The 21,792-nt window shown below is 27.9% G+C and overlaps 1 protein-coding gene and 2 pseudogenes across 2 annotated transcripts in view; 2 read left to right on the top strand and 1 right to left on the bottom strand.

Moving 5' to 3' along the window:
• Positions 1-1,542: 1,542 nt before the first annotated feature.
• The window catches only part of LOC107456692 (cuticle protein 10.9), a 42,060-nt gene continuing 21,810 nt past the window's right edge, over positions 1,543-21,792 (bottom strand). Inside the window, exon 2 of one of the 2 annotated variants that reach the window (XM_016074628.4) lies at positions 1,543-2,297. In XM_016074628.4, coding sequence (XP_015930114.4) covers positions 1,882-2,289 — 408 coding nt within the window. In that variant the 5' untranslated portion in view covers positions 2,290-2,297 and the 3' untranslated portion in view covers positions 1,543-1,881. Of the gene's footprint in view, positions 2,433-21,792 lie in introns of those variants that run through there. The other variant, XM_071177569.2, reaches the window with a different exon arrangement.
• LOC122269261 (cuticle protein 10.9 pseudogene) lies at positions 3,865-5,723 on the top strand (annotated as a pseudogene).
• LOC107456690 (cuticle protein 10.9 pseudogene) lies at positions 11,429-12,958 on the top strand (annotated as a pseudogene).

Raw genomic sequence — 21,792 nt, 5'->3', positions numbered from 1 at the left:
CTTTCAGAGGTTGAGGATCTACTTTTGAGATTAATTCAAATTATTTTTTTAAAGGTGCCTATAATAGTTCTTAAAACTTCATTTGTATAAAAAGTTAATTAAAAAAAACTATTAAAATGTTTATTAATTAAACGCAATTATTATTTTCTATACAGAAAGAAAATTTATAACGAGATACTTTTTTAACGATTTATTTCAATAAAATTAGTAATTTTTTCTCAGGAGTTTTTGAACATCCCGGAATAAAAATATTTAATACACTTCATTAAAATGAACCACCTCTACTGTTTTTATTTAAGTTTTTTTTTCGAGAAAAAAGTGCATTATATATCCGCATTGTAATATATAAGAGCCTGTTGTTTATATTAAACAGAAAGCAACGTACTAAGCAAGAAAGTATTTAATAAACTTACAGCTATTTCGATGCTTTTAACAAACATTATTCTTACTGTTAAGTTATATGAATTCCATATGTTTTTTTCTTTGAAAAGTGATGCTTGCTGTTTGCATTCAAACAAATACATGTCTTCAAAATTTTTTTTATTTATTTTAATATGTATCTCTTCGTTTTATTTATATTAACGCAAAGATAGCCCTCTTCTCTTTTAAACAATCGTATATTTACCTAAAATTACATTAAAACCCAATTTTTTTTAATTTTTGGATCTGATAAATGCTAGTGGTTAAGCTGTCAAAAAATAATTCTGCATTTCATAGCATTGCTTTATTACGTCATTTTCGGAAAGAAAAAAGATCCAATGAACGGATCTTCATGTTTTAGGACTAAATCTTAATGGTTCGAGGGGGTGACCTCAAATATGCTGGCTAATTCGTTCAGGCTATATTTTAAGTCATGAAATCAGACACAAAAACGTATTTCTTCTGAATAAACATGCCTTTTTTCAACGGGATTAAATTTCTGACCCTCAATTCGTGGGTTCCATATGGTCTAGGAGAATGATCCAAAGTTTAAACACTTTAATGTTAATTTTACTTTTTGCGTATTTTGCCCTATCCCGAGAACAATTTAATTGAGTTTAAATTTTTTTGCACACAATTATAAAATCCAAGAAAACCCATTTATCCGATAATATTTTGTTTTAGTAAATATTTATTATTTTATTTAATAATATTTGAAAAAGTTTTGAATTATAAGGTATATAGTCTTTTACATCAATTTCAAGTACGTAATTTTTTTACATGTCAAAATACAAAGTTTGAGAGAAATTGGTCGAATAGTTCCTGAGAAATCGAATTTTAAAAATACGGCTTTCTTACCTTGCCTATTCAGAAAAGCCTGTAAACCTGTTACGCGTTTATATCTTCTATGGACCTTTTAAAAGTGAAAGTTTTTTTTTAAATCAAAAGCTTTTAATGTATTTTCCAGAAATTGGATAAAAGAATAAAATATATCTCTTCAGTGAATGTATATTTGTATAGATGAGGTAAAATTGGTGAAGCATGAGAATTTTACTATTTCAAGGTTTTTTAGTAAATACCTATAACACAAATAAATTATTTCATAGATATTTTGAAAAAATATACTTTAATTAAATTGTTAGGAATAAATTTCAAAAATTCTACAGTAATAAAAATTAAAATTAATAAATGATCACACATATTTTTATAAACCCAAAAGAATAAAGAATTAAATGAAAATGTTTCTCAAATGTTATACAAAATGATACATATGTTTATTAAAAGAAAATATATTACTTATGTACAGGATATTTTCATATTATTTAAAATTCATTAGATAACTTGCAACTTTTCAAAATAGCGTTGCAAGATTTGCTGATTATTTTTTAAAAAAAGTAATTAATTTAACTATGTTCATTAACAATACGTATCACTAAAAGTTACTTCTGATGTTTTTTTACTTTACAAGATATCAACATTCGTATCTCTGAGTAGTCGCTGTTGTTTTAGAATGGCCTCTGGTGGCGGCTCAACAATAAACTTCACATGGGCAGAGTTCTGATTGCTTAACCCTGGCTCGTTGCTTCGAACAATCATTCTAAGTCCTTTAGCATCAGAAATGTATTCCACAGTTCGATAAAGTCCAAACTCATTCACGTACCCATATCTACCCAAGACATGTCCTGTACCATCAGCCCTCTCTCTGTGATGTTGCAATCTTCCTGAAGAATCGCCAAATTCATAGCCAAACTCGTACTGTTCGGGCAAAAAATTAGGCCCATCACTATCTGGATATTGAACAGGAGGCTCTTGTTGAAGCTGATCAGAGTTTATTTCTGGAGCATTTTGTAGCTCATCACTCACGTCCATCGAAGGTTCTGGAATAGGAGTTGGCATTGAAATGACAAAAGTAAAAAGAACAAATAAAAATACTGATAATGTAGTTAGAGAAGAGTTGTAAAATGACATAGTGGTTTCTTAAACAAACCAAATAGTAAGAGGTCGGACGATTGAATTGCTGTTTAAGAAGAACAAATGCCTTTATATAGTGTCAAAGAGGGCATTTTTTTTAAAAAAAAATTCAATTTTTAATGGTATCCTTTTTCCTTGGGAAACAGAAAAATAAACAAGTTGAAATTTCATTTTCTTTGTTAAAGTCTCAATTTTGTCCATGAAATGTTTTTGTTTATCGTTATAAGTTTTCAAACCCTTCTAACGCTTAAGACAGATGAGTGGACAAGAACAGAGTTGATACGCATTACTCATAGATATATGTTTTACGCTGGGTGATTTAATAGCGGATGTCTTTTTAAAAAGTTTGAAGGGAATTTATGAGGACTGAGAAATAAAACTCTATTCTTCAAATGCGTTTCTCGCAAATTCAATGTCATCCATTAAAAGATGTTTACAAAAAATTCTCAAACGAATAAAAATAAAATACCCTTCTGTTTCCATTTTGAAATTAAATTGATTTTTAGAAATAATTGTGACAGATTTGAGGATAAAGACTTCACTATTTTTCTGTTTAAATAATTCAAATTTCCTTTAAAAATAGTTTCAAAACTTAATATAAATCTTTATAAGAATAGAACGTTTGAACTTTAAAACCTAAAATTAAAATTCTGAATTTTGATGATTTACTTCGTATTTTAATATTTGATTATTGATCTGATATTAAACGAAAAAAAAACTAATTAAATAAAAAGTTTTCATACCAAATTATTTTATTAAAAGGTATTTCTTTACTAAAATATTTAAATTATTTATGAATTATGTAACTGTAACTGTCGTAAGCTTCAGCTCGCATGAAACCACAAGCAAAGTTCTATTCAAAAGTTATCATCTAAATTGATATTGATATTTAAGTCTGAATATTTACATTACGTTGCTTATTTTAAATCACATAAGCAGCAAGATACATAAAAAGATGTTGCAATTGGTATAATCTCATACCGTAACTGTACATATTTTGCAAAAATAATTTGTGTCAGTTTCCAATTGTAGTCTGGGATTACTTAGTACTTATAGCACCATCTGTAGTTAAACATTTTGTTCAAATATTTTGAATTAATGCAATACTTTATATGCAATTGAAGTAAATACAATTATAATACAGTACTTTTGATTAGGAGCTTAACTTTGTATCTTATAATATTAAATTTGTAACTTCTTTCTTATTTCCGTTAGGCTTATGATTGCTACCTAACACTCAAAATATATTCTAAAATAAGATTTATAAAAGAAAAATAAATAAGTAAATATTGTTAATAAATATATTATGTTCAATTACAAAGAATTATATTAATCACTCACGATTGAAACAATTTAGGGAGAAATGCAAACATTATATAAATTAAAAACTTTGCACCAAAAAAAAACATTCTTCTTCTTTCTATATTCTCTATATAGATATTTTTTTGAATATCTAAGTAACCAATTGCCATTATGTGTTTTCGAAACTTTTATTGGACAAGATAAATCAAATGTGATTTTGAAACCCTTTTACTTGGATTTTTTATCCGGAACAAACTTAAAATAAATGAAATAATAATAATAACAATCTTAAGCTTTCAAAGAACAACTATCGGTATCGTATATCATTTACTTTTCGGCAACAGAAATTAACATACCTGATTTATTTTTTCATTTTATTCACTAAGTCAAAAATATATATCCAGACAAAATTATTTATTAGCGGTTAAATTCAATAGATATTTTATACTTTCAAGAGAAAAAAAAAGAATGATCAAAACTATCATAATATGGTAACATTTACTTCGTTTCTGACTCCATGGGTACACTAAAAAGCTAAGTAATTTTTAACTAAGCACTTTGGTAATGATTATGTCAAAATTAACAATGGAATATGGTTTATAATGTTTGTGGTAAAATTTGTTAATTTTATCACGATTTCTTAAAGCATGGTATAAAAATTATTAATTAGGTTTAATTTACTTTCCACTTTCGTATTTTATACTAAATGTGTGGTAATAAGAACTAAAATCTTCCGGTGAACTGCTACCATACGAACTGAAAAATTGCCAATTAGTACGGTAATTTTACCAGAGTTTTCTTCTTCATATGGTAATCCTTGATTTTGATTGTAATATTCTTTAAAGCAAAAAATTGAGAGATAAGTCGGGCTATGTTAAAACTCCGACAAAATAAGGAGGGGTGAACTTTCCGCAGGGATAAAGCCTATTCACTATTAGAAAAGAAATATTTGTGCGGAAAAAAACAAAATATCTTAATTAAGGCATGATTTCTAAATACTTAAAAAGTCATTGAATTTTAAATATTTTATAAATAAAACAAGCTTCTGTTTTCTTAGAACATATTAACTTTTATTGATCAAACTTTGTCAGCCAAGTTTTGAATAATTTCTGTTTGAAAAAGAACTGAACTACTCAAACAAACTCGTTCGAATTTGATACACAGCGAATTCTTAAGAATATTTTGATAACTCAAGAATGGTAGGCATTCGAATTCATGGAGTATATTCGTGATATTTGATATTTATCGCAGACACGGTTCCTTAAACGCTTTTGTAATGCGGACTCATTCATTCAGGTTGCAGTAGAATAAAAAGAATTTAGGATAATATGAAGCAGATTCCATCACAGAAGTATAAAAGTACATTTTGTAAGGTGGTAATTTATCATTCGCTCTTTGCCTCTCCATAAAGTCATAAGTTTTGTTCTAAGACGTCGTACAGCCCAAATTGAGCTTTTTCTACAGTGTTGTGCTTCGAGTTGTATACCATCAAAACTAAAATGACCTTCTCTAAAGCTATTCTAGTTGCTCTGTTTGCTTTAACTACCATCTCATGTATCTTGGCACAGTCAGTTGTACAACCAGTGTTACTTGGTCAACCAGTGGCTCAGATTCCAAAACCTTTCCGATTTGGCTATGAATTTGGTGATGGATTAGGAATGTCCCAGTATCGACATGAATCTTCTGATGAAAATGGATTTGTTACAGGCAGTTATGGTTACCAGGATCCATATGGCGTGTACAGGAAAGTCCAATACAATGCTGGTGTTGATGGATTTCGTGCCAATATTTTGAGTAATGAACCAGGACTTACAAGTCATGTACCTGCTGATGCGCCTTATTCCGTTCTACCACCTCCACCAGCAGCCGTAGCTCGAAGTTTCAGAAGAGTACCTGTATTTACTGCAATTCGAAAATGAATTTAGTGTATGAATCAAGTGGATTATCATAACGATATATTGTGTGTTTTAGGATACGGAATATCATTTCAATGTTACTTGGGGTATGAAATTAAAGAAAATACTAAAATCTGCAGAGTGTTTGGTACATAATTATTTAAAAGTAGAAAAAACTTCGAGGCAACAATGGGTATGAATGTTTTGTAAAATATTGCTCAGTAATTTTGATGTTAACATTCAGTAACTTCAGATTTCAGAATTTACATACTTAATTTTGACATTCTAAATAAGTTATAATTCATATTTAAAGTTCAATCTGATAATATATTTTATAATAATTCAAAAGTAATAAAATATTTTATATGTTTGTTTGGGAAAAACAATCACATTTATGATGCACAAAATTGCCAACATTTAAAAGCTTTTTCAAGGAACTTTATGTAAATTTGAATTTTAAACAGTTAGAAGGATTTTTATTAATATTTAAATAATATTTTAATTATTTGTTATTTAAATTATTCGTTTTCAGTGAGCTAGTTCAATGAGATTCGAGTCAGGAATTAGCTTTTTTTCAGTTCAGTTTTTATCAAAACATATTACTTTATTTAAAAGAATTCCTATTAGAATAAAAGTTAACTCGAATACTTTTAATGTTAATACTATTATTGATAATTCAAAGAGGTTCATAGTTGGCACTACTTATCATATTGTTTCAAAACTTGGAAGATTATAAAATAGTAATAGAGACTGTCATTAGTTTTATAAAAACACTTTCTCCAAAGACTTTAACCCTTTGACGCAGGTGGGACACAGGTGTCCTTCTATCTATCTATCTATATATATATATATATATATATATATATATATATATATATATATATATATATATATATATATATATATATATATATATATATATATATATATATATATATATATATATATATATATATATATATATATATATATATATATATATATATATATATATATATATATATATATATATATATATCTTAAAAAACAGTCTAATAGTTACTAAATTTTTTTCAGATTATTGGATTCATATTTGTATTAAAATATGAAATCAAACAACAGTAAATTCGAAAAATTATTGTTTGGAAGGGAGCAGTGTTTGGAAGATTTTACCTTAAACGCTGTAAAAGATACCGGTGTTATATGCTTTCACAACCATAACTTTTAAAAATGATATGCATTATTTTTCTACTTATTTTGACCTACATTAATACAAAATAATGGAAAAAACTATTAAAAATATGTTTAATAAAACTTCTTTGTTAAAGGGTTAACTTTTAGCTTTCAAAATGTTTTTCTCTTAAAATGATTTGTAAAAGTATACAGTATTTTTTGCTATTTCTGGATAAATAAATGTCTCATATGTCGTTAAATTTTACTGTTTTTTTGCTAATAAAAACAAGTTGTCAAATATTTTTATAAACCTCTTATTTTCTAAGATTGTAATTGGAGATATAAAATATAATTATTTAAGAAAAACACATATAATAAATGTTTCATATAAATTCTGCTGATCCATTTATTTATAATGTTTGAAATTACTTATGATATTATTCTATTTGCCTTTAAGATTCTTAAAACTAAATTTTAAAAAAAAGCTTTTTGTGCTAAAATGCTTTAATTTTTATTGAATCTTTTCGCTTTGGTTAAGATACAAGCAAGCGAAAAACTATAGAACTGATGTTCTATATCTTTAACAAATGGAGCAATATACATATTTACTCATTCCATTCAGCACCTTTCTTTCAAATTTGACGAAAGAATTATTTTTATTTTTAATAAATAACAGAAGAGATAATTTAAAAAAAGAATTCTTTTATAGTCATCTGTATACAAGCCTGCTTATGTTTAAAAATTTTTGAACCTTTACAACATGATAAAAATTTTATTTTTAAATTAGTATTTAGAAATAAAATTTTTTCCCTGGTAAAATTCATTATGTGTTAAAAACTCTAATTTTCATTAAACATTTCATTTTGTTTAAGATAATAGCGAGCAGTGAAATTGAATCGAGACTTTAATTAAGAAAACAAACAATGCATATTTGTACGAATTTTAACTCGCACGCTTTTTTTAAAAATTTTGATAAAAATGTCTAATGAATTATGTTTGTTCTGAATGAATTAATATATACCTAATTTTAAAATAATTCGTTTACTATCCCTGGCTAAAATTATTAGCCAAACTACAAAACTTTATGTAACTACAAAACTTTATCAGGTGATACTATACAGCTTTTTATGTGCCTGAAACCGGTTTGTACTTGTTTACGTTAGTGTATAAATTGGTTTAATTAAACGATACATAATATGAATTTGACGATACGATAAATTAGACGATATATTATATAAATATAGAATATTTAATGCATGAAGCATTATATTATAATAATTAGATCAAATTATTAGACACTCTGTAGTTTTTTAATATAACTACAAGATTTGCACGAGTTTTTACCCAATACTTTTATATTTAAACATACATGCAATGGGTTTTCATTCAGGAGATGTTTTACATACTTATATACTTCCTATTTGTATTTATTTTTAACGTATTGCATTGCAATGTTATCCAATTGACACAGAAGCGTAAACAAATGCAAACAGGTTTTATCCGAGTAAAAACAATGCAATATTGTATCATCTGATAATTATAATTTTACGTCGAATCTTACAGTGCGTCTGATAATGTGGCCAAGGACTGCATATTCAGGTTTTAAAATCGTGCTATTTGATTTCATAAAAATATTTTTTTTAAAAATATTTAAAAATTTATTGTAATTTATTCCCAGCATTGTCTGATACACAACAGTTTCCATGGTTTGCACTCACAAAAGCTTCATCTTAAACTTTTGATGCATTGAATATTTTCTGCACGCGTAAACCCTTTTTACAAAATGTATGTAAAATATAAATAAATACATAAAAAGTTTTTTTAACTGCGAAAATTAACGAAAATATAAAATTTATTATTGCTCAAATAAATTTGGTGTTAAAGTTAATTCTATTTCCTAAAAATAGGTCACAGACGTAATTTACATGCTTATCAAGATTTTAATAATTATTATGTGCTATTTTATTTTACTAGCATTAAAAACAAAATTTCAATGCCTACATAATATTAGGTGGACCGGAAAGTAATGTCGTTTCGGCACATAAAATATTTGCTAGTCTTAAAAACCAATTCATTTTTTTCGATCCGGCATTGAAAGGTTGTTGCTAACAAGGGTGAGTACATTATTGATTTAAAATAAAATGTTGATAACAAATATGAAATGCGCCGAAATGACATTACTTTCCGGGCCACCTAATAGTTTGTGTAAACTTGGGAAAAAAAGAAAAAGGAAAAATTTATTTCATCTTATACTTAAAATTATTACTGTTTCTACTCAGTTTCATAAATATGTAATAGACATAATTAGTAGGGCAGAGAGGGGAAATTTAGGAATCAATCACGCCTTCGATGACAGAGGCATGAAACTTAGTACACATGTAGCACGCATATAAAACTATAATTCTAGATGAGAGGTCATCTCAGATTTAGCATATAACAATACTGCTGGACATTGAGAAAATGGCTGTTTCTGAAAACTTTTGATGCGTTATTTTAAAAATTTTTTGACGATTATGAATGATATCTATAAAAGAAATGGATAAATTTGATATTCTATTCATGCAGCTATCTGATGTCACATAGGAAAATATATCTCACCTGCCGGCTTCACTCACCGACCCCTACCAATTACTTCTCAATCTTCTCTTGATGATAAGCCGATTGTTGCATTAAAAGTAATATGTATTATTCGATTTTTAAAATAAATGCCCTATTTCATGAAAATTTTTTATTAAAGGTATGAGTTAAGTTGTGGTAGTGGTAAAGTATTTACTCATATTTTTATAATAAATCCAGGAATTATGGAAAACAAAGATTTGTTTTCTTAAAATTTGATATTTAAGGCATATTTTGACAGCAAGCTGACCCATGTTATCATTACTGATACCTGTAAACTCCCCTACTCTTCTCTGTACGCTTCCTCCCTTTTAAAGGGAAATGAGGGGGATTTATCGGAGAGAGATGAATTTTTCTTAGATAGCCAAGTGAGGCACATTTTTTTACGCTGAATCTATTGAATGAGACTAATCCTGAGATGATCAGACTAATAGTTTAGAAGTAATTTGAATTTTATGTACAAAACATACGAACTTGTACTTTTCCTATTGACGCATCTGATATCACTATCTGAACAGCTGAGACATTTTTTCCGATGCAATTTTTACGTTAAATCTAATGAGACTGTAAACAAGTCAATCTAACTGATAGTTCAAAAGTTGCAATAGTTTTTATGAATAAAAAGTACTTATTTAGAGACTTACTAATGTATGCACTCTGCAGTGCTATCCTGAAACTATTTCAGCCAGTAAGGTATATTTTCCGAAGTAATTTTTTTACACTAAATTGAATGCGATCAATTTCGAGTCAATCGCATAAATAGTGTAGAAATTACAAATATTTTCGTCATAATGAGTATAACTCTAAAACAGTCTTTTTATAACAAAAAAAATTAAACTTTGAAAATGTTAATCATTTTGATTCGTGCTTGGTCACGTTCGCTTGCTAGAAAAAAAAATTAACCAGTAAAATGTGCATAAATAAATGCAAGTACAAAATTGTACATTTTGAACAAAAAACCCTTTGAACTTTTTAACTATTTATCCTTTTGATTTCTGTTTTAAATCATTAAGCTCAGCACCAAACATTGCCTCAGAAAATTTTTCCTGACATGTTCAAATAGTCCCTGGATAGTAAAGTGTGTGCATAAGTACGTGTTAAAAGAAGTACTTTTAATATGCATAAAAACTCTCGAACTATTTATGTTATCTACTTGCATATAGTCACATTCAATTCAGTATTTAAAAAGTACATAAAATATATATATATATATATATATATATATATATATATATATATATATATATATATATATATATATATATATATATATATATATATATAGATAGATAGATAGATAGATAGATAGATAGATAGATAGATATATTATTAAAAAAGAACAATAGTTTTAATGTAACAACCTGCTTATCTTCAAAGAAGCCAAAATAATTGAGAAGTAATAGTGAGGGGTCGTTCAGGGAAGCGAGCAAATGGCAGATATAGCATCTAGGGATAACATTGATAAAAATAGAAAACTACTTGTAATAAAAATCAAATTTAATCATTTCTTTACTAGATATTATTCAAAATCATCAAAAGACTTTTTTAAAAAATAAAAAAAAAAGCACACCAAAATTTTGATATTTTTTAAGAAACTTAATATTTTTAGGCTGATCTATTGACAAAAAGTATAGTTAATGGTGAAAGGAGAAGAAAGTTACGTTTCATGAAGGCGTTTATTCACAAGTCTAGTTTACGCCAATGCTCGACACAGGAGTTCGCTTGCTTTCTGGGCTGGATTAAAAAATTACAGGGTTACCGAGTAGATAACATTGATAGTCGTAAACTCAGTATTATATTGGCTGTTCAACGCAAACATCTTTAACCCCTTGGTGACGGGTGATTCAGAAAAGCATTCGTGCGAAATCATAATCAAGTTGTAATTAAATAACAAACAGTAACTTAAATGTAGTCGTTGCTAATTTGACAGACTTACTTTGCTTTCATTTTAATTATTGTTAGTTTAATCATACAAATAATAAATGTTAATTCAAAGTATAACTAAATAGTTTTATTTTGAACAAAGTAATGGTGAATTAAATAAATCAAATAATTATAACTCCTCCCACAAATAAACTGTTAAAGTATTACTTTGATTATTAGTTTTATCTTTTTACCCTGATTGATATTGTTTTCTGCTGGCACGTATTTCTGACAGTCGGCGCGAAAGGATTAATAACACAAGATCTGCTTTCTTACAATTTATTAACTTTCATTGAACAAATTTTGTCTGAGAAAGTTAACTAGTCAAACGAACTCCCTCGAATTTGATCCAAAGCGAATTCTTAAGAATATTTTCAAAGCTCAAGAATGGTAGGCATTCTTATTCATGAAGTATATTCGTGATATTTGATATTTATCACAGACACGGTTCCGTAAACGTCTCTGTAATGCGAACTCATTCCTTCACGTTGCGGTGGAATAAAAAGAATTTAGGATAATATGAAACGGATTCCATCATGGAAGTATAAAAGTACATTTTGTAAAGTGGTAATTTATCATTCACTCTTTGCCTCTCCATAAAGTCATAAGTTTTGTTCTAAACCGTCGTACAGCCCCAATTCGGCTTTTTCTGCCGTGTGGTGCTTGGAGTAGTATTCCGTTAAAACTAAAATGACCTCCTCTAAAGCTATTCTTGTTGTTTTGCTTGCTTTAGCTACAATCTCATGCATCTTGGCACAATCTCTTGTACAACCAGTGATACTTGGTCAACCTGTGGAGCAGATTCCAAAACCTTTTCGATTTGGCTATGAATTTGGTGATGGATTAGGAATGTCCCAGTATCGACATGAATCTTCTGATGAAAATGGACTTGTTACTGGCAGTTATGGTTACCAGGATCCATATGGCGTGTACAGGAAAGTCCAATACAATGCAGGTGTTGATGGATTTCGTGCCAATATTTTAAGCAATGAGCCAGGACTTGCAAGTCATGTACCTGCTGATGCGACTTATTCCGTTCTACCACCTCCTCCAGCAGCCATAGTTCAAAGTTTCAGAAGAGTACCTGTATTTACTGCAATTCGAAAATGAACATAGTGTATGAATCAAGTGGATTTTCAAAATATTGTGTTTTAGGATACGGAATATCATTTCAATGTTACTTGGGGTATGTAATTAAAGAAAATACTAAATTCTGCAGAGTGTGTGGTACAGAATTATGTAACAGTAGAAAAAATTTTGAGGCTACTGAATTTCCAATAGGTATGAATTTTTTGTAAAATATTGTTCAGTTATTTTTATGTTAGCATTCTGTAACTTTTGATTTTCGAAATTATATACTTAATTTTGATACTCAAAATAAGCTATAATTCATATTTTAAGTTTAATCTGATAATATTTTAGAATAATTTAAAAATTAATAAAATATTTTCTATGTATGTTTGGGTACGACAATCACATTTATGATGCACAAAATGGGCCACATTTAAAAGCTTTTTCAAGGAAATTTATATAAGTTTACATTTTTTAAACAGTTAGAAGGATTTTTATTAATATTTAAATAATATTTTAATTATTTATCATTTAAATATTTTTTTTTTATTGTCAAGTCTTAAAAGCGAATTAGATGCTCGTTATATTTGGTAATACTATTAAATTATTTTTTTCCTAAATAAATGGAAAGAAAGTATTTGTTTCTTAAGTTAAAACGCCTTAGATTAATTTTAAAATGTAACTAAATGGTAGCAGATGTTACTCACGTTTTAGATAAGTTTACCGTTTGTTTCCAAGTACTTTTTAATTTTCATCTCCTCCCCCCTCCCCCCCCCAAAAAAAAAATTTGTAAATGTTACTGAATTTTCAAAAATAAAAAAAAAATTTTAAAAACTCTATTCATTTTATCTGAGTTAGTCAAAAAGTTTTTTTTCGGTTCAGTTTTTATTTAAACATATTGCGTTTTTCTAAAAGAATTCTTATTCGAATAAAAGTTAATTCGAATACTTTTAATGTAAATACTATTATTGATAATTCAAAGAGCTTCATAGTTGGCACTACTTATTATATTGTTTCAAAACTTGGAAGATTATAAAATAGTAATTGAGCGTGTGATTGGCTTTAAAAAATCACTTTCTCAGACAACTTTAACCCTTTGAAGCAGATGGGACACCGCTGTCCCTTTCATATATATATTTGTGACGCCTTAAGTACGTGCAAAAAATATTTTTGTAATTTTTAATTTTAAAAAACAGTCTAGTAGTTACTAAAATATTTGTTAGATTATTGGAATCATATTTGTATTGAAGTCTAAAATCAAAAAACTGTTAATTGAAATTATTTTTAATTCATATCCAAGGATATATCAATAATGAATTTTGTAAATTAAAGAAATTTCAATGAGGAATAACTGTATCGCTTAGATCTAAATAACTACATATAAGTGCAAATTCGAAAAAATTATTGTTTGGAAGTGAGCAGTGTTTGGAAGATTTTACCTTGAACGCTGTAAAAGATACCGGTGTTTTATGTTGTATTTCAGAGCCATAACTTATTAAAATGATAGATGCATTATTTTTTTACTTATTTTGACCTACATTAATACAAAATAATGAAAAAAGTTTGAAAAATATGTTTAATAAAACTTCTGCTTTAAAGGGCTAACTTTGACCATTCAAAATGTGTTTCTCTTTAAATGATTCATAAAAGTATACAATACTTTTTGTTATTTCTGGATAAATAAATGTCTCATATATGTCTTTAAATTTTACTGTTTTTTTGCTAACAAAAATAAGTTGTAAAATATTTTTATAAACGTTTTGCTTTCTATGATTGCAATTGGTGATATAAAATGTAACTAATTAAAAAATATATCTATAATAAATGTTTCATATAAATTCCGCTGATTCATTTATTTATAGTGTTTGAAATTACTTATTATATTACTCTATTTTTCTGTAAGATGCTTGGAAATAAATTAAAAAAAAGCTTTTTGTTTTAAAATGCTTAGATTTTTAATGAATCTTTTTGCTTTCGTTAAGATATAAGCCTACGAAAAACTATAGAACTGTTGTTCTATATCTTTAACAAATAGAGCAATATACATATTTACACATTTCATCGAGCACCTTTCTTTTAAAATATGACAAAAGAATTATTTTTGTTTTTCATAAATTACTAAACAGATAATTTAAAAAAGAATTCTTTCATATTCATTTGTATACAACAAGCTTGTTAATGTTTTAAAAAAAATTGAACCTTTGCAACATGATAAAAATTTTAATTTTAGATCAGTATTTAGAAATAAAATTTTTACCTAGGTAAAATGCATTGTGTACTAAAAAACTCTGATTTTAATGAAAAATTTCGTTCTGGTTAAGATAATAGCAAGTGGTGAAAGTGAATCGATGCATTTTATAGTTAAGAAAAAAAAAACTATCGATATTTTTACGAATTTTAACAAACAAGTTTTTTTTAAATTTGGTATAAATGTCCAATGAATTATGTTTGTTTTTAAAGAATTAATGTATACCTAATTAAGAAAGAATTCTTTTATATTCAGGTTTTAAAATTGTACTATTTAATTTATAAAGATTTTTAGACTTGAACAATTTGTTCAGAAACATTTATAAATTCATAAAAATTTATTCCCAGCAATGTCTGATATTACTTTCCATCGTGTGTGCGCACAAAAGCTTCTTCTTAAAATTTTCATTTCATTAAATATTTTCTGAACGCCTAAAAACTTGTTATAAAATATAAATAAATATATAAAAAGTTTTCTTAACAGCGAAAATTAACGTAAATATAAAATTTATTATTTCCCAAAATAATTTGGAGTAAAAATTAATACTATTTCTTAAAAATAGGTAAGAGACATAATTTACCTGCTTATCAAGATTTTAATTATTATTATGCATTATTTTATTTTACTAACATTGAAAACAAAATCCCAATACATACATAATATTAGGTTGGACCGGAAAGTAATGGCGTTTCGGTGCATTTCATATTTGTCATCAAGATTTTATTTTTAATTAATAATGCATTTTTCCCACGTTAGCAACTACCTTACAATACCGGGACGAAAATGAATCGAAATTAATCCAAAAAAATGAATTGATTTTTAAGACTAACTATTATTTTATGGCTAATATTAACTAATATTTTATGACTAATATTAACTAATATTTTATGACTAATATTAACTAATATTTTATGACAAATATTAACTAATATTTTATGACTAATATTAACTAATATTTTATGACTAATATTAACTAATATTTTATGACTAATATTAACTAATATTTTAAGACTAATATTTTATGCGCCGAAACGACATTACTTTCCGGGCCACCAAATAATTTGTAACTTGGAGAAAAAACAAAAAGGAAAAATTTATTATATCTTATATTGAAAATTAATACTGTTTCTACTTAGTTTTATAAATAGGTAAGAGACATAAATAGTAGGGCAGAGAGGGAAAACATATGAATTAATATATAAATGAATCTTTGATGATAGAAGCATGAAACTTAGTACACATGTGGCATACATATGAAACTTTAATTCTGGATGAGAGGCCCTCTCAGGTTTAGCATGGTGGTTTCTGATAATTTTCAATGCGTTATTTTTAAATATTTCTGACGATTATGAATGATATTTATAAAAGAAACGACTAAATTTGATATTCTATTTGTGCAGCTATCTGATGTCACATAGGAAAATATATCTCAACTGCCGACTTCGCTCACCGACTCCTTCCATTACTTTTCAATCTTCTCTTGATGATAAGACGATTGTTGCTATAAAAGTAATTTGTATTATTCGATTTTTAATAATAAATGCCTTATTTCAAGGAATTATTTTGTTAAAGGTTTGAGTTAATTAGTGGCAATGTTAAACTATTTATACCTATTCCTATAATAAATCCAGGAATTGTAGAAAACAATTATGTGTTTTCGTGAGAATTGATGCATAAGGTATATTTTGATAACAATCTTATCCATGTTATCATAACTGATACCTGAAAACTCCCCTACTCTTCTCTATACGTTTCCACCCTTTTTAAGTGAAATGAAGGTGATTTAAGGGGGAGAACTGAATTTTTTCTAAACTGGAAAATGAGGCATATTTTTTCACGCTGAATTGCACGTGACTAATCACGAGATGATCAGATTATTAGTTTAGACGAAATTTGAGTTTTATGTACAAAAAGTGCAAATTTGTACTTTTCCTATTACGCATCTGATATTACTATCTAAACAGGTGAAGCTTTGCTTCCGATGTAATTTTTGCGCTAAATCTAATGAGACAGTAAACAAGTCAATCGGACAGATAGTTCAAAAGTTGCAAGAGTTTTTATATATAAAAAGTACTTATTTAGAGACGTACTAATGTAGTCACTCTACATTGCTATTCTGAAACTATATGAGCCAGTAAAGTATATTTTCCAATGTAATTTTTAACACTAAATTGAATGCGATCAATTTTAATCCGTTCAAATAAATAGTGTAAAAATTATAAATATTTTCTTCATAATGAGTATAACTCTAAAACAGTCTTTTTATACAAAAAATTGAACTTTTAAATTGTTAATCATTTTGATTCGTGCTTGGTCTCATTCGGTGACGAGAAAAAAATATACCAGTTAAATTTGCATGAATAAATGCAAGTACAAAATAGTACTTTTTGCACACAAAACCCTTTTAACTTCTAAACTATTTATCTTATCGATTTCTGTTTTAAATCATATAATCAGCATGAAAAATTGCATCGGAAAATTTATCTCACATGTTCAAATAGTTACAAATAGTAAAGTGTGTGGATAAGTACGTGTTAAAAGAAGTACCATTAATATACATAAAAACTCATTCGATTCTCGAACTATTTATTTTATCGACTTTCATACAGTCACATTCAATTCAACATTAAAAATATACATCAGAAAGAATACCTCACTTGTTTAAGCAGTAATGTCAGATGCGTAAATACCTTTAATCTGAGGGCATCATCAGCGAAATTTATTTTATCGTAAAATAATGAACGCTAATTTTGAATAAATAATAATTTAATTAGTGTGATTCAATGCTTTTACGGTAATTGTTACTGTAAATAGTACTGTAATATGAAGATTTCTTCTGTAACTTGTTCCGGCTGAAATGGATTTAACGGAACAATGAACCGGCATCCTGAGTGCCGGTACTTTTTACCGTAACTTAGTCCAAAATTTTTTTACAGTGTACGAATATAAATTACGCGTCTTGTACATCAAAACCATATACGTTCTAAAATGTTAATCCGATTGACTCGAAATTAATTTCATTCAATTCACCATGAAAAAAACATAAAAGAATTTCGTTATTGCTTTTCTAGACGAAATTCAATTCCCCCCCTCAAATCCCTCCCCCCAATTCCCTTAGCGAGGGAAGTGTACAAAAAAAAGTAAAGGAGCTCTCAGACACTATTTAAAATATCAGAACAAATTTTTTTGTAAAGAAAATTTCTTGGCTGGCAATTATTCTGGAAAAACACCCTTGCCTTTGCTATAATTACTAGACTAATTATAAAATAAGTGTAAGTACTTTAACATCAATTTTTCCATAAAGGAATTAAGTATTGTATTATTAATGAAATATAGTGTATATTATTAAAAAAAATCAAAATCAAAATAATATTTTTAAAAACCACGTTTTTGTAGTGGAGAATAATAATTAAAAAACAAAAATTTTAAAAATGAAAAACGTGGGGCACATGAAATACATAACATTAACAGTATGTGTGCTGATGAGATTATGTGTATGTATATCAGTAATTATATCTGAATGTGGATGTGGTTGTGCATGTGTATGAGTAAGAAAATGTGTATATGTATGTGTATATGTACTGTTATGTATTTCATGCGCCTCACATTTTTCGTTTTTCAAATTTCTGTTTTTTAATTATTATTCTCCACTACAAAAACGTGGTTTTTAAAAATATTATTTTCTTTTGTACTCATTTCCAAAATCTTAATTTTTTCACTCACTGCACACAAAACTTTTCAACTGACATGTGACACTAATTTGAAATAATCGAATCGACAACAAAAGACAATCGCGAAAATATTAATTGTTTCTTTAATTTTAATTTTATTTTACTCTGTATGTCTTTTTTCTCTTCATTTTCATGCACTGTCATCCAATTCTGAAATATGTGCCAAATTTGAAGTCTGCAGCTAGTCGGGAAGTTTGTTTAAAATCGATTGCAAAATTCCACTCAAACAGACATACACAAAGGCAAGTTGATATAAACGTGATAAAAAAAAGAACAATATTTCTTATGTAACAGCCTGTTTATCATCAATAAACCAAAATAATTGAGAAACAATAGTGAGGGGTGGTTGAGGGAAGCGAGCAGATGGCAGATATAGCACCAAGTGATAACATTGATTAAAATAGAAAACTACTTGCAATAAATATCAAATTTAATAATTTTTTTAATAGATAACATTCAAAATCGTCACAAGACTTTTTTTAAAAAAACCACATCAAAATTTTGATATTTTTAAGGAAAATAAATATTTTTAGGCCGCATTTTGAACTTCAGCTGTTATTGTTATGGCCTAAATCTGAGATGGCTTCCAATCCAAAATTGAAGCTTCATATGTGTGTACCATGTTTTATTCTTCTATCATTACAGGCGCGATTGTTTCCCCTATCCGCAGTACTATATCACGATTTTAATAAACTTTGTTTCCATTATTAGAATTCGTATTTAATACTTTTCAGTCGGTGAAAACAATAAGCTTTGTTCACTCACGAGAAGTGTAAAAGGAATTTTATTCAAATTTCGCGAAACAGAGGAAATCGGAATTCACTTCCACGAGAAACGAATGCCATTTTTCTTTTGTCTTGGCTCACTGAAATCTTATTGTTACCATAAAGTTGAATTCTAGGAAATAATAACATTTTCTCATATAAAAAAAAGAAAGAAATACTCTAGTGTATTGAAAGAGGACATTTTTATGACTTTGATTCCGGTCCCACACTGTAGCAGAAAATAATAACATATTTCATTTTAAGCAGGTTTGAAAGTCACATTAAATACCTTTCCAAACTTGAATTTCTTCAATTAGACTGCTATAAGAGCATTGTTTAAACAAAGGACAAAATTAAGGTATAAAACGTAAATTTCTGAATTTGTATTAAGAAAATTAAGAGCTATGTAAATAAACAATGAATAGACTAATTATGCTAAAAAATTTTTAACAAAATCCCGATATGTATTAAAGTGTGAGATAAGTACTTGACTGAACGTACGTACGGAAGAACTTTTATACTCTTTATAAATGGAATATGTATTTAGAGGTAACGATATTTCCTAACTCTCCACACTTTTACTCTCTCCGTTGCCATGGTATCCGCAAATCTTTGCCAGTACGTTCCCACTTCTAAATTAAACGTAAATATAAAGAATTTTCGTAACCATGGTAACGGAGAGGGGGAAGTGTGAAGAGTTGAAAAACCGCGTAACATTGAAGCTTCTAATCTCTTGACAAAAAGTATTGTTAATGGTGAAAGAGGATTCAAGATCAATGAAAGTACGCTTCATGAAGGTGTTTATTCACAAGTCTAGTTTATCCCAATGGACACAGGAGTTCGCTTGCTTTCTGCGCAGGATTCAAAATTACAGGATTAGGGAGTTGAACATTGATAGTCATAAACTCGGTATTGTTCAACACCGGTTAAAAAAAAAAAAAACTTAAAAGATAATGAAATATTTTAAAAAGATATAAGAACCGGGAGGATTCCGGGGATAGAGCGTTCGCCTCTCAATCATTTGTCCAAGGTTCGAATCCCAACAGTGGCTGGTTGATACAAATATGCACTCGGCTTGCCCCGTTATCTATGGTGACGTAACATATCCTCAGTGGTCGGATTATGGAGTAGCGGAATATGGGTTAGAATCCCGCTATCGTAGGGTTAGCCGTGGGAAGTTTTCATAGTCTTCCTCCCCATGTAACGCAAATGCTGCGTTCTCTTCTGCGTTGGGTTCAAAATCACAAGGTTACGGAATTGAGCATTTGTAATGGTATATTTTATATGGTTCTTATAAATTTATATGATATTAATACCATATAAAGATATTAAATTTCAATTATAACTAATATTCTTCTTGCTATTATGTAAATCTACTACCATCACATACAATATTTTCCTATTATTTAAGTGAAAAATGAAAGTTTCATCAGGAACATGAATCTCATAATTGATCACACAAATGCACGCTTCGGGCATTGTTCCAAGAAGATGGGAAGAAATCCTCTCTTAAGTGTAACTCATAGGGCGTCCATAATTTGACGCCCCTTCATTATCTCCTCGCGATACAATTGCCTAGAAAGGTGCATCAATAACTTCTCCCCCGCAATTTATTTACACGAAGAATTTCATTCCTTGCTTGACATCAAAATGCTTACAAATTGTACCTCTGCCAAAATTATGCATTTTATGAAGGAAACGCGTGTCTTGTATTATTACATAAAAATGAACAAAAATAAAGGGAAAGCAGAATTAGGACACTATAATAATTTCAACATGAAATTAAAGGTCGTCGTATGTATTTGTTTAGATGATTTTGTTTTGAAGTTTTATTTGCATAATCAAATAAGACAACTGGTGGCATTCTGGATCAAAAAATGCATCGGGAAAAAAAAGCATGATTGGCGAAGATTCCGTTTTGATTCAAAGTTATAAGATAAAATTTATGTTCAGAGATTGTTATTCAGTTGCTTTTTTTCGATTATTAAACAAAAAACAAGTTATATTTACTTTTGTAATAAATTTTATATACAATTTCGTACAATTGACATACGAAGTACAATATACATTGTGTACTGTATGAACCAGGTTATCTGGTGGAGTTCTAGATTCCAAAAGGGCGGGAATAAAGCATGATAGGCAAAGATTCAGTTTTGATTTTTTAAAGTTATAAGATAAATTTTATCCTTAGAGATTGTTATTCAGTTGCTGTTTTTCGATTATTAAACGAAAAATAAGTTATATTTATTTTTGTAATAAATTTTATTTAAAATTTCGTTCAATTAACATACGAAATATAATATACGTTCTGTACTGTATGAAACAGGTTACCTGGTGGAGTTCTAGATTCCAAAAGGGCCGGAATAAAGCATGATTGACAAAGATTCAGTTTTGATTTTTTAAAGTTATAAGATAAATTTTATCCTTAGAGATTGTTATTCAGTTGCTGTTTTTCGATTATTAAACGAAAAATAAGTTATATTTATTTTTGTAATAAATTTTATTTAAAATTTCGTTCAATTAACATACGAAATATAATATACGTTCTGTACTGTATGAAACAGGTTACCTGGTGGAGTTCTAGATTCCAAAAGGGCGGGAATAAAGCATGATAGGCAAAGATTCAGTTTTGATTTTTTAAAGTTATAAGATAAATTTTATCCTTAGAGATTGTTATTCAGTTGCTGTTTTTCGATTAT

Source organism: Parasteatoda tepidariorum, chromosome 2 (genome assembly GCF_982258835.1).
Source record: "Parasteatoda tepidariorum strain Cologne lab strain chromosome 2, Ptep-v5.0, whole genome shotgun sequence".
Classification (NCBI taxonomy): Eukaryota; Metazoa; Arthropoda; class Arachnida; order Araneae; family Theridiidae; genus Parasteatoda; species Parasteatoda tepidariorum.
Note: the sequence above shows the minus strand (reverse complement) of the source record. Positions and strands in the feature narration are given on the sequence as shown.